Source organism: Colossoma macropomum, unplaced genomic scaffold (genome assembly GCF_904425465.1).
Source record: "Colossoma macropomum unplaced genomic scaffold, Colossoma_macropomum, whole genome shotgun sequence".
Lineage (NCBI taxonomy): Eukaryota > Metazoa > Chordata > Actinopteri > Characiformes > Serrasalmidae > Colossoma > Colossoma macropomum.
This window is the reverse complement of record NW_023494792.1, coordinates 21,700,724-21,725,937: the sequence shown is the minus strand read 5'-3', so window position 1 is coordinate 21,725,937 and position 25,214 is coordinate 21,700,724. Positions and strand designations below refer to the sequence as shown.

The following is a 25,214-nucleotide window of genomic DNA, read 5'->3' as shown; positions in this document are numbered from 1 at the left end:
TGTTTATGTGTGCGAAATAATAATTAAAATTTCTCTGGAAATAAAGACAACCATATCATCAGTTTTTAGCACCCTGGTACATCTTTTATTGTAACAATGCAGTACAATTAAGAACATCATTGTTGTATGTTTTATTATCCAAAAAAATGCCCATTATTAATTATCATATAAAAGTAAATTCAGCATTCATAATCTAAACTAGATTTAGTGCATTTGTGCAATGCAAAGTTATAAGACACCGATGGACAGCGATGCAAAACGAGTTGTCTTTGTGAGACCGAATGAAGGCTTTGGTCTTGGCTGCAAGATGTGCATTTCAGACTGGTCTCAGTTCCAGCCACCAACTCAATCCCACTTTATTTTACTAATAGACTGGAACCTGCTTGGTCCAACATGAGAGGCAGAAAAAGGTCTAAATGACTGCTGTAACTTACCTAAAGTTTGGTTCTGGGTTGTGTTTGTGAGGATATGTTATTAGCGATGTGATTGAAATTACATATCTGAAACTACAGATGCACCAAAATCGGCCAAGACTGGAATCCAACATGCTAAAAACATGAAATCGGCAATCAGACAATTTATTGTTTTTATTTTGGCTGATTTGTGTTGCAATTTTATGAGGTAAATAAATAACATGAGTCAGGTAAGTGCACTTGTGTTGTATTTGAATGTTGCTGCTACATCTGTACCATCTGTCGTAGCATCATTACATGAGTCATTGTGTTAAACAGCCAATTGCCTTACTTTTGATGTAGTGGTTTAATAGGTTTATGTTATTTAAAAAAAATGTAAATGCCAATGCCCTTAAAGAGTAAATATTTATGTTTATTATGCAAGTTTGGCCAATAAGTAAAAGTGCTGGAACCCCACACAGTGTGAGCTTCAGATTAAAAAAGGCTAATAAAAATCAGCCAATTTGGAAACCAGAATCACAACTGTCCATTTAAAAAATCTTGAATGGTGCATCTCTATTTGAAACATCCTTTCCTCTTTCTCAAAGGGAAGATGTTTGATGGTTCAATAAGGCCAATCAAAAGATCCGCCTAGAAATCAAGGCAAGCTGCAAGCAAATTCTTGTGTTCCAATAAAGTTCTGTTTGTTAGGTCTGGCTGGAGGCACAGGCTTTTAAACTGACTAGTGTTCATTCAGCCTTCATGTTTGTTCAGGTGTGTTTGGTAAGTCTGTGTATGTGTTTTGTCTCATGTTAACTGTGCCTGTGTTTCATGTTAAATCTGTCTGTTTGGTTTGAGGTAACTGTAGAGATGCTAGACCCCCAGCCAGCAGCAAAGCTGATACCACCAGTATAGGCACTGAACAGTTGGTGTCCACCAACTGGCCAAAAACTACATTTCCCATGATTGCTGCCACTCGGCCTACTCCAGTGAAGAAGCCCAATGCAGAGGAGCTAAAAGACAATGAAATAACACTGAATTGATGTCAAAGGTATTTATTCAATACAGAATCATGTTTTAAAGCATGCTATTGCTAGATTTAAAAAAATGAAAATATTCTGAATTTTCAATATTAGTGTGATTGAGAGAGAAGTGTACAGTGCACGTCTGCAGTATAGTGCCAGTGAAGATAGTTACCGTAACTGTGTGGGGTAAAGCTCAGTACCCGCTACATCCAGAGCGTTCCAGGAGATGACAGAGACCCCACTGAACACACAGGACATTAAGAGACTCTGGCCTTTAGTCTTCACTACATAAATCAGGAATACGCTCACGCTGGACACCAGCAGACTCCCAGCTGAGAAAGAGAGCAGTCAGACAACATTCGTGAAAAACGTTTGTGTACTGATCTAAGATAAGTTTCAATATTTCACATTCTAATGAGCACAGATTATGATTCAAACTTCCCTTTTCAGGCATCAGTGTAACCACAAGAATAGATGGCCAAAACCAGCACTCTTATTCTGACACGCAAGTACAGTACTGTGCAAAAAAGACCATCCCTAATTTCCAGTCAAAATAACTACTAATAAATAAGTACAAGTTATTCATTTTTCAGGAGATATTTCTGTGAAGATTAGATATAAGATAATCACTTGCATAAGGAAGAAAAGAAGAAAGTCAAAAAGAAAATAAGTGGAAAAAAAACAGAAGTTGGAAAAATGGGAATAACTTGTACTTAATGGCCATTTTGACTGGAAATGAAATAAAGGAAGGATGTTCTCCGACTTTTACACATTACTTTGCATTAGGCTAACAGCACTAAACAGGCATCCCAGTACTGGGGTTTGTGCAAGATCTTTATGCAAATGCAAATGTTACTACTAAAAAAAGGCTGAACGGTTACAGACCGAGGAGGATCTTCCCTCCCACTATGTCCATCAGCAGGATGGTGAAGATGTTTCCAGGCAGGTTAGAGGCTGCCGTCACAAAACCCTCCATATAAACTGTAAACAGTGAAGATTTGTGCAATGACAATGATGTCATGAATACGTCTCATAATAGTAACAAAGCAATGTCATCTAATAATAATTTTCCAGCCTTGATTTACCAAGTTCTAATGTTTCACAGTCATGTGTTGTGTTGTCTTTGTACTATGCACTTTTCTATGTCAACATATAGCTCTTTTAAATACCCCACCTGCAGTTTTTACTGGATAGCAGCTCTCATTCTTTTGACTTTGAGGTCGAGACATATTGGCACACGGAGAACCTCCATCTTCAGCTCTCTTGAAGAGCTCAGGAAACCACATCCACAAACCATAGTACCTACGAATGATTTTAAAAATGATTTTACATTAGTATATGTACTGAATGTACTATGTACATGTAACATATTTTCACTGTCATGTCAAAAACTTTTTAAAATTTGACCATTGAAAATACCACCTACTCTTTTTATTACATTTCATGATAGCTGGATTAACAGAAATGGTCGAAAATTATATGGAAAAATCTTGTTACTTGTACTTAATGTACATTAAAGTTAAGAATGTTTCCCTTTCCTGTAAGATTAGCATTTTGGAAACACAAAGCTTTGTTACAGCAGTGATGATACATTCAATAGCCTACACCTTAGACAACAGTCCTAATTTCAGTAGAGAAGATCCCACACATACCCAAATGATATGCAGTAGAAAATGATTAGCAGGGCAATGCTCCTGGACAACAAGGGACTAACAAACAGCTGTTTGATTGGAGCCAGTCCCTGGGGCATGGGAGAAAAATGAGAAACCGTAAGGAGGCCGTATCATATTCTGGACTGCAGATTGATCTCAGTTTCCGCCTCATTCTATTCTAATTCAAGACCCTTTTTCTCTTGCCATAACTGCAGAAAACTGTTGCCAGAGAATTCATTTACTTCTTCAAATTATGATCTCTAGGGTCACAGCACTAAATCTGAATATTAAAAATAACACTGAGCATAAAAAAATCAGAAACATATGATCCTATGTAAATATTAAATTAATAACTTCTGCATCTAAACCTATCTAGCACAAGAGTGAGTGATGTGACAGCTGAGCCTACCCGTTTAAAAGAACAGGTTAGATGTTCAAAGCATCTACGCGTTCTGAATGGTTCCACTTCATCCTCATCATCTTTACGGTTAATGAGTAGCCCAGACGCCTTTAAACACACAAACACAGTAAGCTTCAGTAGTAATCAATGTGTGCCTTCAGCATGTAGCTAGAAAAAAAGAATGACAAGAGAGCTATGATGATAACTCATAAAAAGTTAGTGAAACTTTTGCTTTTTGCTGCGAGAGTCACACATCAATGTTCATTTCAACAAAGCTGTTAGATCTTTCCATCCAGCTGAAAGACCAGACCAGACCAAACTGTCCTGCATGACTGAGTCTGGAGTGGCACTGTGACAGGCAGACTCAGACCAGTTTCAGTGACCCATGAGGAATGACCAATTCTGGCACTGTTGATTACTACTTATACTATAATGTCCAGAAGTTTGCAGACACCTGCTTATACAGTGTTTCTTTTGAAATCAAGAGTATTAATAAGAATTTCCCCCCTTTGCTGCAGTAGCAGCCTCTACTCTTTTAGAAAGACTTTACACTAGATGTTGGAACACTGCTGTGAGAATTTGATTGTGTTTATCTGCAAAAGCATTAGTGAGGTTAGGTGCTGATGTTGGATGATTACTTCTGCATCACAAACTCCACTCCAAAGGTACTGAATGGAGCTCCATCACTCCAGAAAACACAGTTCCACTGCTTCACAACCCAATGCTGGGGGCTTTGTACCCCTCTAGTCGACATTTGGCATTGGGCATGGTGACCTTAGGCTCATGTGCTGCTGCTCCAGAGCATTCAATTCTATTAGTGGTGCTTTTCTATGGAGATTATACAGGTTGTGGGTGCACAATTGAACACCTGTGTCAGCAATGGGTGCACCTTGAAGTAGCTGAATTCATTAATTAGAAGCAGCTTTTCATTATGTGTACCAGACACTATTCGTTATGTGTAAGCCACTATACCTAATGGTAAATATTCTATCATAAGCAAGCATAATGCAAGATAAGACTACAGCATATTCATACTGGGAAAGGTTTGCGGCTTCCTCTGTGGTTAAGTTTGTACATCAGCTGGAACACAGTCAGCGCCTCTTCCTCCATTCCAGCCTGAGTGAACAACAGAGACACATAAGACACAAAAGTTGCAGCTCTTTGCACCTGGGATATGTTCAAAAACAGCATGATGCTATAAAAGGTGAAATGTTGTGGCTAGTTAAATGGTACTGACAAAACTATTCGATAGTGCAGTAACAGTAAATAAAGCAAAGCAGAGCAGTGGCAGAAAACTGAATCCAATCAAGACCAGACATCAAAGCATCTAGACATGAGCACCTAAATTCTAGTTGAGTTGTGCTCCTTTCACATTAATGCCTATACAATCCTGTTCCTTTTAGATCCCAATCAGTTTAGAGAACACTATGAAAACATGTACAAACTTGAAAAACACAACATTACTTGGGAAAAAAGTTCATTTCATGTGCAAAAGTCACAGATCACCCTTCGTTTATTTAATTACCAGTCAAAATGGCCATTATTCATAGTACTATTCAATAAAAATAATAATAATAATAATAATATTATCCTGTTTCTAAATATGTACATACACACACATAAGGCAGGATCATGGGTGTACCTCCATGAGGAAGCGGGGGCTCTCAGGCATGGCCAGACTGAAGATGAAGGCTGAGGTGAGGCTGGGGATGGAACACAGCACCACAAACAATCTCCAGCTCTGGAAATCCAACCAGCCCAGCTCAACGTGCAGAAATGTTCTGGGGATGACTAACCAGGCTGCACCTGTACACCAGTACATACAAACACATCCATACAAACGCATCAGGGCTGCATGCTTCCCCTACTCTGATTTTCTGCTTGGGGACTGATTTCCAAACTCTTTTGGTTTGACTTGCTTCACAAAGCAAGGCAGCAAAGCAGTTCAACATCCCACTTTCCATGTACACACTGGCTGCTGGCATGAGGAATGAATGCCAGGCATTTCATCAGTGTGCCAGTGCCAGCTCTCCCCAACAAAACACACACACATTCTGCTGAGTGTAATAGCAGGTACAGAGCACAGAGCTCAGCTGGATACAAAGCTGTCAGGCCACATCAGAGAGATAACAGGAAACAACTGAAAAATCTGTACACGTTATTTGCAAACTCATAGCCCACTCCAGCTTACTCTTATTTTTTCTTTTCCATCACTCTCTCTCTTCTTATGATTCTCATTTCAGCATATTTCTCAGTCAGTTTAGTGGTTTTTGTTATAGACCACTTAAGTTGCTGGACAAATAAAAAAGGTAATTATCATCATTAGGAACAGATTTAAGCTGATTTCTGTCTTTGTGTTTTTTAGGGTTTGTGAAGTTTTATATTAGAGCTTATAATATCTTTTTTGAACCCAGGGGTAGTCAAATGCCAACGCTGGAGTTTGGACACCCTTTTTCAAGTATTTTGTGCTTAGGCTGGGTTTCTCGTAGTCTCCCACCTTTAAAGGACTGCAATTACCCACACTTCAGTTCTTCTCTTTATGCTATTAATTCTCCCGAGTTTTATTACTGTAATATTTATTACTTAATCTGGCACACTGGTGTCACTTGTGCTGTTGGCAACATCGTGCACCAAGATCCAAGGTTAACTAATTGTTGAAGTAGAATTTCAACTTAATATTGGACTTTGAATTGAATTATTTTATTTTATTTTATTCATCAATGAATTGATAATGGCTGTCATCATAGCTAGCTAGCTTTACATTGATGCTAAGGTAACTTAACAGGTTAACATCATATGGAATACTGACTTTCTTCAGTGTCTGGTTGGTGGTGGTCATTTTTGGGTTGAGAATTTTTTCCAGACTCAGATTAGGTTCAAATTCAAAACTACAGCTCTGCTACATGCACCAAAAACTGTCATTATTTGTTTCTACATCAGCATTTTTAACAATCAACACCGGCTAACACACTGAGATAAGAAAGACGAACTTCATACCAAAAAAATAAACTTCATACCCTCCTTTTCGCTGTCTGGATCATCACAACATTCAATTGTTTTCCACACATCTTCTGCTTGAATAACTGTGCTACAGAGAGTCTGCAGTAACAACCATCTTTATCACTTCAATGCTCATATGTGGTCATACGTAAATGTATTCATGGTTGTCACATCACAATCATGTAGTGATAAAAAAGAGATGTTTTGAACCTTTAACAAATGTTTACATTATAGATAGATAGATAGATAGATAGACAGATAGACAAATAGATAGTACATCAAACTCCCATTTAAAAAATCCAATATCAGTGTTGTACCTGCTGCTAAAATGTTTCCAGCCATCCAGAAAGTGGCAAGAGCACTGATCATGGCCCCTCTGTGCAGCTTCGGCTGGAACTCTGAGAAGTAGGAGAAGATAACTGGGATGGATCCGCCCACACTAGAGATGAAACACACTGTTACTTATCTGTGGTAACTGAGATTAGCTATAGTAGTTTGTCTCATCCACAAAGAAAATTCAAACTTTTATCAAACCTCTGTGGAAGTACATCTTGTGCTGCAACAGCCCATATCAGGGATGTCCAATCTAATCCGCAAGGGGTGTGGAAGTTTTAGTTCCAAACAAGATGAGGACACCTGATTTCACTCGTTTAATCAATCAGTCTCAGTCTTTAAACAACTGATGATGTGAGATCCTACTTTGGTGCAACGAAAATCTGCAGCTACACTGGCCCTTTGCAGATAAGACTGGACACCCCTGGCCTAACATAACTTTACTTTTGGAGGGAATTTTCCACTGAATAACACTTTTAGTCTAGGACTGGTTTTGGGCTGTGGCCAGAAAACTAGCCCTATATGGGGGTAGTTCCATGATCATTTCCTCTAACTCTGAAGGACAGTAGCCGTGTCGGAATGTTCTGAGGGATTCTTACCCCACTCCACTGAGGAACCGCAGCAGCAGGAACAGCCAGAAGCTCGGGGCTAAACTAGCCACCGCACCAAATGTCCCGTTCACTGCCAGCGAAATGACCAGCACCCTCTGACGGCCTCTCTGATCAGCCAGATACCCCCACATATACCCACCCAGCATCATTCCTGCACAGAAAAAAATGCCACTTTACACCAATACTGAAAACTGCTGTACATTAAAATAAAGTTCACAATGTAAACTTATAATCCAGCCTATGCTAGTGGCTGTATACAGCCGTATGCAAAAGTTTAAACACTACTCGTCAAATGACTTGTTGTATTGGTGTTTTTCAAATATGGCAGGTTTAACATATTGGAAAAAATAAAACATAAAACAAAAAAGTGTGCCAGAACATTTGCATATGCTTTATTTTTTCAATATGGCAAATTCAGCAAATAAACAGTAAATGCGCAGAAGTATGTTTTCTGTAGAGAATTTGTTTATTTTCTCTTAAAAATTAAACAAACATGATTTGACCAGGGGTTCCCAAACTTTTGCTTACAACTGTAATCCAAGTACCTATGATCCTGCAGAGCTACTGTCACGCAGACTTTAGTTTTAGTATGGACAAATCTATCATATCTTTCTCTAATTAGATGCTCTCAAAGATTCTGATAACCGGATTCAGCAAATTTTCAATACTGACACTAATATCAATACCTTAATTTCTATACTGCTTTCTGAACTATACCTTTTCAATACCTTCTTCAAAATTACACAGTGTGAGTGTGAGGTGCTGGTTGTGGGTGTATTTACTACCTGTAACAGACTGCCTCATTAATAAAGCAGTGCTGGTGTTAATAACATGCTTACAGAATGTAATCTAGACAGCTAATCTGCAGTCTAGATTTCAGAACAAGCATGCTTATTGGTTCACTGATGCTAAGACTGACTACTGAGGTACTTAAGTCCAGTACTGAACAGAATTTTTAAACACTTGGTAGTAGTGAAGCTATTTGGTTGGAACCATAAAATGTACTGAATTATGATACAAAGTCCTTGTTATTATAAACATGTTACTGTACCTGGGTACGAGTAGTGAACTAAATAGTATCTACTATGCACATTTTAGGTCATTTTCCTGTCATGAGGAGTGAGCTTAGCTAAATGCAGAACTAAATTTGATGAGCCAGTGTCACCATTTCCTTTTTTTTCCTTCATTCCAGTGTCTGAAACATGACTGCAATGAAACACAGCAAGACGTTCAATAAGACGTAGACAGTGTGCAGATCACACCAGAAAGACATGAAAAACTTTTTCTATTAGTCTGATCTTATCGGCTGCACAAACAGCTGATATGAAACTTATCTAACAAGAAAAACAGCTACACTTGTCTGAGCAATTAACCTTATTACTATATTATGCCACAGTTTTTCCTGCTGAACACGACCACAACCTCAGGTGACTGTAGATTAGCCTACCTGCTGAACAGCTGAAGAGTATGAACAACTTGGCCATGGCACTGTTAAATGTTTAACTCATTTTATGGTTATACCGTGTTAAACCCTCAAGCTAAATCTTGCAACTTGTAACACTGAGCTTGCAATAGGCAAGTAGCACGTGACCAACAAGCAACATAAAATGTACTGCTCTATTAAACGGAAGTCTGAAATGTAACAGATTGCTGACTAATTTTCTGTGACTGACCGAGGAATATGCTGGCAGTGAGTAATCCCATATCTGCAGAGCTGAGCTGCAGGTCACAGCGGGCCGTAGGCAGCAAGAAGGACACACACAGTATCTCCACTGCATCACTGGCATTGGCCCAGCCACACACCAGCAACAGCAGGCCATGGAACAGACCGAACCCTGAGAACAGAGGATGGAGTAAAGGACGAGCAAGGTCAGTGTGAGTGAGTGAGGGTGGTAATCACATCAGGGAGAAAAGACTGTTACTTCAGCAAAACAATGACTCATGCACAAGTAAAAGCAGCAACCGCAAAGTGACTTGAGTAGGAGTGCAGAATAAAGTTTCCAATTCAAAAAACTTAGTGCCCTATAGGACTGCAGTGACACTCCTTAATACATCTGCCATCTATCAGCATAAGAACTGAAGTTTGTTATACACTATTTATGTCTCCTTTCAGAGTGGTGGTGATGAGGTCTGCAGCGTTTAAAGCCTGTAAAAGCTCCCTCACAGAAAGTTAATACACAAAATGGTTATGAATACACTGCCTGATGCCTGACACACTGTTTTATGACAGTTCTGTGGTAAGGTTTTGATCTAAAACATTTTTTTTTATTATTCATGGTGGGTGTTGTAAGGCAAAGTAGTGCCCACCCCCCATTCAAAAAAAACTTTTTTCATATTTAGCACTTTTTTTTATCAATATAAACATTACATATTAAAACTCAGATGATGTGTATTTTCACTGGTGGTTGCAGACATTACCACCCATGTAAAGAAATCCAAGTCTGTAAGTTTCTCTACAATAACCCATTACACATAAAAACACTCTCAATGGCTTTGTTTACATCTCAACCACTGAATTATACAGACATTTAGAAGAATCTGCATATTTCCCCTTTAAGCTTTATCTCGTAGACCTTCTACAGAAGATACAAGAATTCAGCTGAAATCCTGCTCACACCTGCTTCCTCCACAGCCTCCTCATAGTTCAGCTTCGGCTGGTCACCGCTCCGGTCATCAGTGGAGTCTGGACTGCTCTCAGAGGGAGCATCACCTGTTTCCAAAATACAAGTTAGCAGAGTCAGCTGAGGGGGGGGGGAACACATCACAGTCCCATGCTGTCCTGTTATGCTACTGAAAAAGTAATACATTGAAAAAAGGACACAAATCACACTATTTACTATTTACTAGACGGCCAGCGTATCTTATTTGATTAATCAACAACAACACTGTAGTCTTATGAACGGTGTGGTGTCCTTATCGCCAATGTGCTATATCTAATGAGCTGGACTCTCCTCTTACAACACTGTACTTCAGAAATGATATTACTGCACAAACATTACACATAAGAACAACAATCAACATAGATCCACTCTAAATCACCTCTTATTTTCATACTTTTACGTTCTTTGAACATGCAGTACTATCGTGGGGCTCCCTGAGTCCCGTCGGTGGTTCTGAATCAGAACCCAAACCTGGATGACGGCGGTTCACACAGTCCCCACCCGAACTGCTCCAGAGTTCACTTACACGCTACACACTAACATCACATGCTGGAAACTGCAACCGAAAACATTTACTCACCGTTTTAAGAACTCAGTTAAATACAGCCCGGCTAAGCACGAGCAAAGCATCATGGGAGCCTAAGTGTGCCCTGACGCCACAGTGTGTTAAATTCAGCCCCTACCGTGGTTTTCTGGGTCTCTGTCCGGGTCCTCTGACTGAGAGCCGAGCAGCGGCTGCCTCGCCTCGTCTCCGTGACTCCGTCGAGACATGGAGGATCAGATCTCTGTGGCGGTTAACACCGCGATCACGCCGCAGCCGTTGGCTCCGCCTCCTGTAGCTGCACACAGCATCGCTGAAGGGGTTTGCGAATCAGCGACATGCAGCGATAAAAAAAAACGTTTCGGGAGCGAACCAGGTCATAAAGTCCACCCTGAAACTTCCGCCACTGAAGCTTCGCAGTTGTAAACAAAGCGCGGAATTGTGGGTGATTCCTCAGTTGACTTTAACTGCGGCTGTGCTCCTTTTAGCATTATGTGTACTTGTACACTAGCTAGTCCAGTGCGCTGAGAAAAGCGCAGCACACTCTAATTCTCACTGCGCTCCGAGTGCGCGACTCGAGCTAAGCGTTCTAGGTAGAACACAAGTACAAGTGCGCAGTATGCAGATTGGGGCGCAGCCAGCATCTATGTACGTGTTTTAGGGGACTTGGGAAACTGTCTTTTCATGTTAGTATGAGAACGTCTGCACTACTTGTGAAGGTCTGTAATGTAAAAGATAAAACATACGTTTCAGTTGTTTCTGTTTAATCATTTAATGCAGGAACTTTAGTAGTTAGTAAGCTGGGTCAAAGCAGTATCATAGTGAAATGTGCTTAAGCTACTCCAACGTCCAGTCAGCGCCAACCATGCGCCCTGACCTCCGCTCCGACTGGACACTCCTCTGATGTTTACCTCTGCTGTCTATGCCTGCATAAAAACCAGGAGGCTGTAACTGCAGCATGCGTGGCAACTAAAATAATAACTACCCGAATAATATGATCTGAAAACCGAAAACCGTATTATTTCTCACTTCTCTCTGATCTCCTGTACTCAGAAACTCTGTGTACACACAGTGGCCCCCTGTGACTGTGTGACTGGTGCAGGCCGCTGCAGCTGCAGTTCCGGCCGGCAGGCGGCGCTCTCTCCTGCGAGTGATTTTTCCCGTCTTTACCAAAGTTTTTATGTGTCCTCCTCCTCCTCGCCCGTCTACTGCAGACTGAGTGAAGATGGCGGCCAGTTCAGAGCGGAGTCCCCCTCCCTTCCCCGAGTCAGAGGAGCAGGAACTGGAGCCCGACTTAGAGGAGGATGAGGAGGACAGCGAAGAAGGCGCGGATATTTTCACAGGCGGTGTGAGTACCGTGCGGGTGGCTGAGAGAGAGCCGTGCTGCTCTGGAGCAGGCCGGGTACACGGAGCTGTAACGTTAGCCGAGGCTCTAAACTTTAGGCTCGAACTCCTCTCTCTCTCTCTCTCTGTTTGTCTCTGTCTCTCTCTCTCTCTCTCTCTCTTCCTGCTCCGCTTCACTTTCACTGCTGCTAGCTCTGCCTGCTAACCGAAGAAACCCTCCAGCGGCGGCTAAGCTGTTAGCAACGGACGAGAGCCGCTCCGTCTGTCTGTGTTTGTAATGTCACTCACAGCAGCGCCAGTGAGGAGCCGTGTGCCTCACATTTCCTCAAACTGACTTCGTCGTTTGGGTTAGCTAACCTAGCTGTGTCTGTAGCACTGGCGTGGTGTGTTTTTAAGAAAATGAATTAAAGGATAGCGAGCTGGCTAGCTGATAAGGTAACTTAGCGAGCTAACTAACTTACTCGCTCCTGTACTCCCACTTGTTTTAACTGTCTTGCAAGACGATCTCTGGAGAATTTACTCAGAAGTCTGTTGCTGTTGGACCCAAAGAGGGACCCTGTTGCTAGTTAACTAAGTTACCGCCGCCAGTTTTTCGTGGCCTTTTTGGCCCTGCAGAGTACAAACACCATCATTTGTAGGATTTGTGGTTAGGAATGTGACCCTGGCAGTGCAAACAGTGTCCTGTTTATCAGGACCAGAGGTCCCAAAGCTGAGCAACTGGTTGCCCCATATTTGCTTTTCTTTGTAAATCACTTATGAACTTGAATTGTCCCTTAATCATTCCAGGCCTGTTGTTTCTTTAAATGGTTTTACTTCGAGACTGGACTGCGTGCAACAGATGACCAGTAGCGCAGTCCAGAATTATGCTGAGCAATCAGAGATTTCTCAGACGTCGGTGATTTATGAAGAAACGAGTGTGTACAGTTTCTTGTTCAGCAAAATGCGTTTCCTTTCCCTCTTCTCAAGTATTCCTGCAAGCCTGTTGCCAGTTAAGTGACTCAGTACCTGGGCGTAGTGGTTTGCAGAGGCGGTGGGAAGTGAATGGCCAAAGTTCTCTCGTCATGTCCACAGATCTGGTGAAGCTGGCTGAGGTCCGGGTCATGTGAGCTTCAGATGTGCTCACACGCTGCAACTGCTGTTTTTCATTCAGGAAGAGCCCGGATAGTTGAAACACAATGTGCAGCTTAGCCAGGAGTGTTGAAACGATTTACTAATTTTAGTTTATACAGCTCTGTTTTCGGGTTTCCTGTAAGCTCTGCTGAGTGTATGTTACACGTCTAAGTCTTGTTGTGACAGTTTTGAAGGGATGTGTTTGAATCATGTTTTCTTTTTCGGGTGAATCCTTCTCATTCCATCATACAAGGCTTAGTAGTTTGAGCATAATAGTACAAAAGCAAAGCCTAATGTTATCATTTTGGGTTATTTTAAATTAAGACACTGACTGTGTTTCCTACAGACACTCTCTGACTCTCCGATGGATCCTCCACTTCCTGTGAGCTCCAGTGAGCCTCCTAAAGACATCTTCAGCGAACCCCCAGCAGATTCCTTCAAGGACCCACTGAATAAGACGAGTGCTGAACCAGAGAAGGCAGCGAGTGGAGGGCTTAGTAAAGTTCAGGCTGCTGTCCCTGTGAAAGAGGCTGCTGGTGAGGAGCCGGATGATCTGTTCAGTGATCCTTTAGGCGAGTCTGGAGCTGCACCAGTGACTGATGCAAAAAGTGCACCTTTACTGGACCTTGGTGAGCAACCACCAAAGAGCGATGTCATCAAGAAGAGTGCAGGGAAGGATGACGCCAGTACGGAGGTCCTCAGCGCACCTCAAAATGACGTCATCAAAAAGTCTCAGAAGGACATTTTTGAAGAGCCTCCGAAAGGTGCTGCTAAAGACCTGCCCACTGACGTTAAAGGTGGCACTGCACCTGGAAAGAAACCAGCAAGCGCTGACCTGTTTGGTGATGATGACGATGAGGACTTGTTTAAGGAGCCCCTGGGAGCTGTGACTAAGAAACCACAAGGATCGCTCTTCACCGAGGCAAAATCGGAGTTAAAGGCAGCCCGACCTGAGCAGTCTAATAATGCTGCAGCTGATCTTTTCACTGAGGAGGCCTTCACAGTCCCACCTGTTGCTGCTGCTTCTGCTCCCGCTGCAGCAAAATCCAACGTGAACACCAGCTCAAAGACCAACGGATTACACTCTGATGAAGAAGATCTGTTTGCAGGTATGCAGCGTTGGTAGCCTTTTAATTGTCTTTGACACATTGAACTCGCGTTCCTTTTTTATTTTAGGATTGCTTTTCTAATCCTTTCTTGTGGTGCTTATAGATGTGTGTGTGGTGTGTATGTGTGTGAAAAAGGGAGAAAGTAAGTGCGCAGCCCCTCCTGTAGAGGTTGTAAAGGAAATGCAACTTCAGCACGTTTCTTTGAGTTCAGGAAGAGCAGGAGAAACTTCCTCCACACTGACCTGGCCCTCACTGTGCTGATGAAAGCATTTAGCTCCAACGAATGTGTGTAAGGGTGCATGAACCTTCATGGTCATATAGGAAGTAAACATAACACTTGCTGGTGTGGTGATTGCATGAGATGGTGTTATTTGCTTTGTGTTTCTCAGTAGTGTTATTCTCTTGCCTTTTATGTTGGAGATGGTCTGATGCGTTCTCCTTCCAGGGAACTGAGGCATTGAATCATTTGAATTTTCAAAAATCCTTCTCCTTTTTTTCCCCCTTCCCTCTCCTTCCCTCTCCCTCCCTCTCAGAGGCTACGGTTGAGCTGTCTCTGGACAGCCCTCATAATGACCGAAGGAAGAGAGAAGCAGCAAAGCCCTCAGCGCCAGCTCCCTCTCTCTCGGCCTCAGCCAGCACCTCCAAACCTCAGCCTAAAACACTAGAAGAGGTATGAAATCCAGACCAACCCACCTCTCATAATGGCACTCAGAGCGTGGTGTGAGATTAGATTCCACTCTACTTAAACACATAATGGCTTAACCAGTGAGTCGATCTAGGATCAGTTTTCTCACTTTCTGTACAAGCGCAACACATGCAGACATGCACAAACGCTATTGATAGTGATGCTATACTGGCATGTAAGGAAAGGTGAAAAATCACTTAGCCAGATGTGGCTGATCAGCCAAAACGTGTTTGATCCTCCTTTAGTTCAGCTCTAGAGCTACAAGATTAACATTGCTAACAATCGTGAAGTCAATAGTCACAAAATCTTTTCTTTAAATACATCACCAAAATTTCTTTCAGCCCACTCAAACCAGATCCAGGTCACACAGACTTGTTGAAGAGGTTTCAGGCACTGTATGACTTTGGAACAAAACTTCACATTTGGCTAAACACAGTGGCCATCCATTTGAAACAACAACCTCCTATTTAAGTGCATGTACGTTATGCAGGCATATGGACGCTACAGATTTACATTTGTAACTTCTGTTGTTTCTAATTATAAATAATTATTAATGTTGAATTTCCAAACTGAACATATGTTTAAAAGTATTAACAATGCTACTTGGGAATACAGTCTACCATCTGTGTGTCCATGTGATGCACGTGAATGTGAAGTCAGAATTTGGCACAACATATGATGACCGAAGTGGCTGCCTGCGATGTGAAGTTACATGGCGAAGTTTTGTTTTTTCTGTAGTTCACAGTAAGTCAAGCTGTGTGACCTTAATGAAAGCCTGGATACGGTTTGAGCTGGTTGAGAGAAATTTTGTGAATGTATTTACGAAAAAGATTTGAGTGACTTTTAACTTCTTTCATTTGTTAGCAATGTTAGCCTCATAGCGCCGGCACTAAAGAAGCTAAATTTGTTTTTTTTTGTTTTTTTTTGGCTGATGGACTATGTTTGCGGTAACTGGAAAACTATTTAACTTTTTGAGCTTTCATAAATTGGATTACCAAATGTATTTCTCTCTCTCTCTCTCTCTCTCTCTCTCTCTCACTCTCCCTTCTCGTACACACTCTTACATTACTCATACTACAGCTGGAGGAGGAGGAGAAAGAGGACACATTTGATTTGAACATTTCAGTCACAAACCCAGAGAAAGTTGGTAAGTCCATCCCCCACCGTTCCTCTTGGCTTACCTCTAAGGAAATTATTTGCCTAAGCACAGTGTCAGAGCCACACATGACAGTAAGCTATTTTTGACAGTTGACCCTTTGGTGCGTGAAGGGAAATATAAACATTAACCCGTGGACAGTTTAATTGTTTGATTTATGTGACCGCAACACAATGGTCAACAGAAACTCTGAGCACATGTCACTTCCCCTTTTGCCTTATGGCAGCTAGTTTATATTTCCTGCCTCCATCCCTCTGAGGGTGAAAGTAGGCCACTGTTGTTGAGCTGTTATGTCCTCTTGTATCCTCTATAGTCTTGGTGATATCTGTTACAGTGACCTTTTATGAGTGTATTAATCTGCAGTAAATAAGTCCATGGACATCTCAGTAGTGTAACTGTGTCAGAGAAGTTCTGATATGTGTTGAGCATTTAGATTTACTCACTGTGGCCCCCTCCTTGCAGGTGATGGTATGAACGCCTATATGGCCTACAAAGTCTCAACACAGGTATTTTCTCAAGCATTTTACATTAATGCACTTGTGCATGTTGTGTTCTTTTCATATGATGGTTTCAAGCAGACTGCAGACAGTCCAAGCTGTATGTTGTCTGCTCTTACACTGAGCTGCATATAATATACCTGTGTCACTCCAATGCTGGCTCTGCTTCTCTTACACAGACATCGCTGTCCATGTTCCGCAGTAAGCAGTTCACAGTGCGTAGGCGCTTCAGTGATTTCCTTGGTCTGTATGAGAAGCTCTCTGAGAAACACGCACAGAACGGATATATTGTGCCCCCACCACCAGAGAAGAGCATTCTGGGTAAGGACTTTTTAGGGGAACTTTCAAATGAAACAGATTCCATAATTATATGTCTGTGAAAGGGCCATATCATGTAAAACTGAATTTCCTTCACTTTGTTGCAATAAAAGACCTATGCAGTATGTAAACATTGTTAAATTTACATAAACAGAATGTTCACCCACACGTCCATATATAGAAACTAGGTTGCAAAAACAGTGAATTCATTGTTTTTGTGGTGTCACAAAAAACAAATACATTAACATATATCCGGCTATATATAGCCTATACAGTAGTTTAACCCTGCCCATTCACACAGAAGTTAGGAGTGTTTCAGCTTGGACTGCTTTTTGAATAAGGTGCAAGAGAGGACAGCCAGTCAGAACATAGCATTTACATATATCAGTCTTGAGCACAGTCACTAAAACAGCCTGTTTGATTACTAAGGAATAATGAGAAGGTCTAAAATCTAAGAATAAATTGTTACCTTTTTGAAAACCATGCAAACATCATAAGGGAATCTCTGGGGGGGAAAATGAAATGACCCTTTAAGGTCAGTTTGAATTTGACACTAGATATGTGTTGATTTTGAATAGGAATGACGAAAGTGAAGGTTGGTAAAGAGGACCCCTCATCAGCTGAGTTTGTTGAGAGGAGGAGAGCTGCTCTCGAAAGGTCATTCACTGAGCAATTTCTCTTTTTCTTTTTTATAACTAGTTTATTTTTTTTTCTTTGAGTGAGGACAGAGATTGATGTTTATCAAATTGATGGAAAAATTTTCTTATATATGTATCTTGTATGTGTCTCACACATGTGGTCCTCAGGTACCTCCAGAGAGTCGTGTCACATCCGTCTCTGCTGCAGGACCCAGATGTGAGAGAGTTTTTAGAGAAAGAGGAGGTAATGCTCTCCCTGATGTTGCTAATTATCTCTGAAATGCCTTAAAGCTAGAGAGTAGAAAGGTTTATGTGAGGCCTTACCATAATGATGCGCACGCGTGTGTGTGTGTGTTCTGTTAGTTACCCAGAGCAGTTAGTACACAAGCGCTGAGCGGAGCTGGATTCCTGAAGATGATCAACAAGGCAACAGACGCAGTGAGCAAGATGACGATCAAAATGAACGAATCGGATGTTGTAAGTAACGCTGTCTGCATCTGACAGAAAACTCATTCTAGACTCCCTTAAAGCTTGTTAGAAGCCTTTCTTTGGCCTCGTCCACACATAACTGGGTATCTTGTTTTCAGAAATGTCTCCGTCTTCACAAATGCAAAAATTACTCAAACACTCACATAAGCATGCCAGCTCAAAAGGGATTATATAACCAGATAAAATTTGATTTCATTAACTTCAAGAACATTACGACTATGCATGTCACGTAACATAGATGATGACAAAGTGACTGCACCATGCTGCAGTCACAATAGGCTTGTTTGACTTAATGCCTGCCGTCAGACCTCTGTAATTTAATATGTAATGTTCAAAGTCCAGTTTCTGACAATAAAGTAAATACTTGAAAAAGCAGAAAAAACATGCTTTCTGCCATGGGGATGTTTATGTTGCCATGGTCGTGAAACATTCAGGGTCCTGGTAAAGCAGAGAAGTTTTTCTGGTACTGGTAACTCCATTATGATTTTTTTTTTTTCTCTCTCAAAATCTGACTTTGGTTATTTCTCACAAAGTCTGATTAATGATCACAGAATCTTAGCCACACATCTTTAGAATCATTGCGATGTTTAATGTTTATAATCAAGCTCACACCCTGTTCAAAAGAACTGATCGCTGTGGATCCTGATGCCTCAGCATGATGCTGTAATGAAAAAGGAACGCTACATTTAGTTAAAAGCATGTTATCAGCCTCCAAATTGCAGAGCAGTGCAAGTCAAGAGCGTGATATCAGAGTTTTCAAAAAGCTGTGTTTTGCCTGTCCACTTGAAAATGCTGAAACTGCTTTAAGCACAGGAAAAACAAATTTTCAAATATATGTGGATACCACTGAATGAGGCCTTAAAACCATATTTTTTCTTTGCACCAGAGGTTTAATATGTTTATAAGTAGGGATGCATCCAAACAATTTTTTTTTTCAGGTCAAGTACAAGTAAATGTTTTTAGTACTTGCTAATAACTATGTCAATACACACTCAGTAACATACTTAGCATTAAGACGTTGTTAGTGTAAATGAGCACAGTGTACCTTAACAATTAATCTATGCTTACGCCACATGGTATCCGGTAGCACCGGATGTTGGTTTCGGTACCTTTTTATGGGTATGAGTAGATGAGCATAGTATCAGGCTGATACCTGATACCAGTATCAGTATTGATGCATCCCTAATTATAAGTGACTGTGTGTGTTAATATGTGTATGCGTGTGTGTTTTCAGTGGTTTGAGGAGAAGCTACAGGAGGTTGAGAGTGAGGATCAGCAGCTAAAGAAGCTGCATGCCATGGTGGAGTCTCTTGTCAACCACAGGAAAGGTAGTTGTGACTGCTTTTTCATTTCAGGTATCTTTACAGGGTTGTGGATAGGCTTGTGGTATCAGTTTGGGCTGGATATTGTCAGCAATTTCGCAATATGATACCTGTCACAATACGAGCAGCACCTTACAAAGCAATATGATGACAAAACAGACACTTCTGGTCACTAATAACCTTAAAATTTGAAAAATTGTAGTAATGAATAAATAAATAAGCTTGGGGAGAATGATCATGACATTTTTTCTGTTAATATTTAGCTAAAAGGTTTATGGTAAGTTTTAAACAGGAGCAAGAGACCTGGTCAGAGCACAGACAGGCATAGGAGTCAACTTTCTGCGCTTTTAATCACCAAGGCCATAGTCAGTATTTGGACACATGCATGTGTGAGAGCATTTGTTGCTGCAAAACAATCAGTGAACAACAAAAATGTTCACTAACGCGTGTTAGTTTTTTAACAGTGCTACAAAACGAGTCAGCTCTACAAGTGTGTAGTATGTCTGTGTGTCTGTAAGTATGCTGGTCAGCGACTCAATCTAAAGGGACTCCTCCAGCAAACAGTGAAAACTGAGTGTGCGAAAGAAGAAAATAGAGCAAGTAAACAAGGAGAAATGAAGACGTGTGTAGCAAAGCTTTTTAGTTTTAAGGGACAAGCACAATGTATTGATGCACTTATCACCACAAGTTTATCCTCGATATATTTGCCATATTGTTATTTTGAACACAGCCCTAACATCAGTGCTTACTCATATGCTCAGCATCACAGAGTCGAATAGTGAAAACAAGTGTTAACTAACGTGTGTTGTTTGGTTGCAGAGTTGTCCGTGAGCACAGCAGTGTTTGCTAAGAGTGTGGCGATGTTGGGCAGCTCAGAGGATAACACTGCACTCTCCAGAGCTCTGTCCCAGCTGGCTGAGGTGGAAGATCGCATCGAGCAGCTTCATCAGGACCAGGCCTCTAACGACTTCTTCATCTTTGCTGAGCTCCTTGCTGACTACGTACGCCTGCTAGGGGCTGTCAGGGTATGGAGGCTCATATATACCAAAACACACACCTAAGTTCAGTTAAAATGGACTATGAAATGTCTGTGAACTTTATCTACACCGACAAACCTCTTGTCCCAGATTTACAAGTCCTGTGAATTTTAGCACTTTGCAGCCAAAGCCTTTTTTAGTGTGTGTTCTGCTTTCTGAGAGCTGGACATGGGGGACTGTCATAGTACATAAAATAGGTCTGTGGTCCAGAAACCGACCTAGTGTGCTCTAGCTCAAACCATGTGTGTGCATGTGTGCCTGCCCAGGCTTCCTTTGACCAGAGGATGAAGGCGTGGCAGCGATGGCAGGACGCTCAGAACATGCTGCAGAAAAAGAGAGAGACCGAGGCTAAGCTACTGTGGGCCAACAAACCAGACAAACTACAGCAGGCCAAGGACGAAATTGTTGAGGTAACACTGACCCGAAGGACAAACCACACACAACACAGCTGGGCTGCCTAGAACAGTCATCTGGTTTTGTGTTTTACAGAAACAAGGGTAGATTCGCTGAAAAAGCAGTCAGCAGTAACTTTTCTTTTTATTTATTTATTTATTTTTTTAAACCTGATTCCTGATCAGAACCAACATTTTAATTTGTACTTAAAATTTTTTGTACTCTGCTTGTTGAATTTGTTGCACTTTAGAGAGGAATTTGACTTGCGACACAAAAAGCACCTAAATTGTTAAGCTGTCGGGGTTTTTGTTCAAATCTTGTCCATTTTCAAAATTAACCATTACCACTTACCTTATTTTACCCATCCTGCCCAAAATAGCTCATGAATCCTGCTCATTTACTCGTAAATGAAGTAAGATAAAGATGACTTGCCCCAAATAGTTCCATTTGACTGCTTATACTCCTCGCCCTTCACAGTTTGAAAAAAATTGAAGAGTTTGCATGAGTGGTTTCTTGAGTCTACATGTATGCTTACATTGAAACACCCTCAGTACTACGATGCAAGATTTGCATTGAGAGCTGTAAGAACAGGGGCAGATCCAGTTTATCATCCATACCTTCATTCATACATGCATCATCATCTTTTAGCACATGAGAGTGTGATGCTGATTGAAACAGCTATTTTTGTAACTTTACTTGGTACCTCTCGAGAGGTCTGATGTGATTATTGGAGTTTTGTGTTGCAGTGGGAGGCCAAGGTCAGTCAATACGAAAGAGATTTTGAGAGGGTTTCTGCCACCGTACGCAAAGAGGTCATCAGGTTTGAGGTAGGCATGCAGCATGACTGTGTGTGTGTGTGTGTGTGTGTTTGTGTGTGATGTGATGCGATGCATGATGAGATTAGAATCACAGTATCGACATTGGAAATGGTCAACCTTTAGGTTATAAGCATTTGTAGGCTTATAGGAATAAATGCTAAATTTTTCCAGAATGCTAATCTAGGTAGAATTAGTCCTAATTTTTGCTGTTTATAGTTACTTTTATATTTATTTATGCATCTGCAGATATGTACTAAAATATTAGATATCAGCATCAGCCCACAATCCCAATGTTGTTGCATCCCTGTATACTAGTTAGCTGTAATCACAGATGATGAGGTGATGGTTGTACTTGGGCTTTTATTGTAACAGAAAGAGAAATCTCGGGATTTCAAGAAGCAAATTATTCGCTATCTGGAGTCTCTGCTACAATCACAACAACAGGTAACATTGTCTAAAAAGTTTTCTGTATGTCTGATGTGCTATTTTGAAGATATAACTTGTTGGTTGCTGTGAATAAATGTGTGTGAATGATTATTATTGTTCTTTCTTCCTCTCTTCCAGCTGATAAAGTACTGGGAGGCGTTTTTGCCGGAGGCGAAAGCAATCGCATGAGTGTGACCCCACAGATACACACATACACAGGCCTGCTTAAGACTGAGTCTGCCTTTTCTATACACTTTACCTCTTGCCTATAAACCAAGAGAAGAGATGCGTTGCAAAGGGAAAGAGAGAAACAATCGATAGTTGTGGGTTTTTTTGTTTTTTAATTAATCACCAGAAACTTACAGCTCTTTACTCTAACAGTTGTATTAATAATTGTATATTTTTCATTTAACCTCCACCTATATTTTCGTATTGACAAAGCTATTGCTAGGGGATGTACATGCATGGTGGTGGGGTGGGTGTTGTCTTCCTCATGTGTATGCAAATTTATTTTTGTTTTGGTTTTGTTTTTATGTTAATGTTCAGAGATAGTAGGTGCCATTAGTGTGAATAGTATTCACACCACACAGAGGGAGGCATGTTGCACTCTTGATATTTGACTCATCAGCAGTGCTAATCGTTTACAGTAGGGGGCCCTCTCCTTCCACACATGCACTTAACTAGGTTTCACTTCCATTCTGTTTTCCCTGATATATCTGGGTGTGTTCAAAACGCACAGAGGTTGGTCTTCTCCCTCTGTGCTACTCCACATGCCTAGTGTTATCCAGAATCTGCTTTAATGAGGGAGAAGTGTCAACGAGAGGGCGCTTGCTCACACTTTGAGGAACTGGGCCGCCTCAACATTTAAGAATGATTCAGTGAAATGATTCCAAGGAGTGGGAGGTTACATATTAGGAAATGTGTAGTTGCTTAAAATGAAACTGCAAGTAAAGACAAGCCAAAACCGCTTTCTCAGAACAAGGTGGGTTCCATCAGTTGCCTTGGAATGGTGAGTGGATGATGAAATGCTGCATCACTCTTTTACTGGATGTCACATTTGTCAGCTAATCAGATATAGAGTCCCACAAGAGTGACCATGGATTCTACGAGTTGCGTTTCTGTGCATCGGTTTACCTTAAAGCCAAAATGGAGTGGTTAAGAGAAAAGCATCTACTATAATACCACTTTTGAGAGGCCCTCATTTAGTTTTTCACTTTAGCAGTGCTCCGTTTTTTTCACTTAGTCCAGTACCTACAATATTACCTACATTATAAACCTGAATATCAACATCTAATGGCTTTTACCTGATCATGCAGGTGACATTCCACACTTTGGAGGTACAGAGGTCATATTTGGGAACTAATCATGATTCACACAGGCTGGACTTAAACTTCATTTATTAGTTATGCAGTTAAACCTTCAAACTCTACAAATGTTATAGCTGTCAGTTTAACAAAGTACATTTTGAAAGAGAAGTGTTGAGGTTGAAACATGTTTAAGCACTTAAACTGCCAGCCAGTGATTGACTGGAGTTCCCTGGTTGTTGCATCTCCACAATACTGTCTCTGCTTTGCGTTAAGCGTCATAAATCTTATGGCCATCATTTGTGTAGTTTATGCCAACAAACAATTATTGAATTTTTTTTTTTAAACATCACTTTTTCTTTCCCCAGAAATGATTTTGATAATCATGGTATTTGTTGTATATCTCTGTACCTGTAATAATCAATAATGGTGTTCGACAGTCATCGGTTTCTCAGATGCTGCTGAGCTTACAGCTGACCTTGTATTTGAAGATAATTGTCTCCTTCCACCGGTTCATAAAGTGGGTTGGGATTTTTTTTCCTTGTTTCAGGCTTGTGTCTCCAGATAGTAGTGTCAGGAATGCATGAGGGGACCCTTATGGACCACAATCTGAGGGTCCTTCTCATGAGTCTGGCATGATAGTCCCTTTAACTGCCATAAATGATCAGAAAGTGACATTTTCTTTATTAGACTGTATTTTTTTAATCTTCCAACCCAGCCAGTAGATATTGTTTAAGCGCACCTTCTGTTGGGCAACACAATAAAAATAGTTTTAAAGATACTCTAGTTCTCTGTCTGCTGTGACTGTGTTTCCTACTCAGATGTTACCATTCAGAAGTTTACAGTTGTAAACAAAAAAGTTTACAGTTTACAACTATAGAATTAAATAATTTAAAAGAGGAAAAAACTGGCATTATTTATATATGCACTATATGGGCAAAAGTATTGGGACATACATTACACCTGCAGGAGCTTTTATAACATCCAATTCTAAATCTATAGGATTAGTATGGACTTGGACTTCCTTTGCAGCTATAACAGCTTCCACTGTGGTGGGAAGCTTTCTACAAGATTTTGGAGTGTGGCTGGGGGAATTTTTGCCCGTTCATCCAGAGGAGCATTTGTGAGGTCAGACAAGACAATGGACGAGAGGGCCTGGCTCACAATCTCCATTCTAGTTCATCCCAAAGGTGTTGGATGGAGTTGAGGTCAGGGCTCTGTGAGGGCCAGTCATGTTTTCCCACACCAGACTCACCCAGCCTTTATGGGCCTTGCTTTGTGCACTGGGGCTCAGTCATGCTGGAACAGAAAAGGACTTTTCCCCCAAATTTTCTCACAAAGTTGGAAGCAAACAATTGTCCAAAATGTCTTGGTTTGCTGAAGCATTAAGATTTCCCTTCACTAGAACTAAGGGGTCTAGGCCGACCCCTGAAAAACAACCCCATATCATTATCCCTCCTCTACCAAACTTTGCAGCAGTCAGGAAGGTAGCATTCTCCTGGCATTTGCTAAACCCAGACTCATCCATCAGACTGCCAGATAGAGAAGTGAGATTCATCACTTCACAGAATACATTTCCACTGCTCCAGAGTCCAGTGGCTTTACACCACTCCATCTGACGCTTGGCATTGTGCTTGGTGATGTAAGGCTTGCATGCAGCTGCTCAGCCATAAAAACCCATGCCATGAAGCTCCCGGTGCACAGCTGATGTTAATGCCAGAGGAGATTTGAAACTGTGCAGTTATTGAGTCAGAAGAGCGTTGGTGACTTTTATGCACTATGTGCCTCAGCATTCAGTGACCCGCTCTGTAACTTCATGTGGTCTGCCTTTTCATGGCTGAGCTGCTGTGGTTCCTAAACACTTTCAGTGGAATATCTATGAGGGAAGAAATTTTCACGAACTGACTTGTTGCAATGGTGGTGTCCTATCACAGTACCATGTAGTGAGCTCTTT

At 41.2% G+C, this 25,214-nt stretch overlaps 2 protein-coding genes across 6 annotated transcripts; one reads left to right on the top strand and one right to left on the bottom strand.

Annotated features, from left to right (window-relative positions):
* Positions 1-58: 58 nt before the first annotated feature.
* On the bottom strand, positions 59-11,054 carry sv2 (synaptic vesicle glycoprotein 2). The gene is made up of 13 exons (XM_036576559.1): positions 10,757-11,054; positions 10,031-10,123; positions 9,087-9,248; positions 7,402-7,564; positions 6,787-6,908; positions 5,112-5,275; positions 4,505-4,585; positions 3,479-3,577; positions 3,070-3,158; positions 2,592-2,719; positions 2,303-2,398; positions 1,590-1,749; positions 59-1,405 (listed from the first exon to the last, which is right to left on the bottom strand). Exons 1-13 carry the CDS (start codon positions 10,842-10,844, stop codon positions 1,222-1,224), a joined length of 1,629 nt encoding a protein of 542 aa, XP_036432452.1. The 5' UTR covers positions 10,845-11,054; the 3' UTR covers positions 59-1,221.
* Positions 11,055-11,250: 196 nt separating this feature from the next.
* snx1a (sorting nexin 1a) lies at positions 11,251-24,046 on the top strand. 5 transcript variants are annotated; one of them, XM_036576553.1, is made up of 15 exons: positions 11,251-11,333; positions 13,415-14,177; positions 14,711-14,847; positions 15,943-16,009; positions 16,481-16,524; positions 16,695-16,836; positions 17,412-17,490; positions 17,640-17,715; positions 17,835-17,948; positions 19,195-19,288; positions 20,102-20,307; positions 20,586-20,729; positions 21,459-21,539; positions 21,903-21,974; positions 22,095-24,046. In XM_036576553.1, the coding sequence occupies exons 1-15, from the start codon at positions 11,307-11,309 to the stop codon at positions 22,143-22,145; spliced, it is 2,097 nt and encodes a 698-aa protein (XP_036432446.1). In that variant the 5' UTR covers positions 11,251-11,306; the 3' UTR covers positions 22,146-24,046. The 5 variants fall into 5 exon arrangements, with proteins under 5 accessions (XP_036432446.1, XP_036432445.1, XP_036432444.1 ...); XM_036576552.1 differs by lacking the exon at positions 11,251-11,333 and adding an exon at positions 11,746-11,962; XM_036576551.1 differs by lacking the exon at positions 11,251-11,333 and adding an exon at positions 11,767-12,016.
* The last annotated feature ends 1,168 nt before the right edge of the window (positions 24,047-25,214 follow it).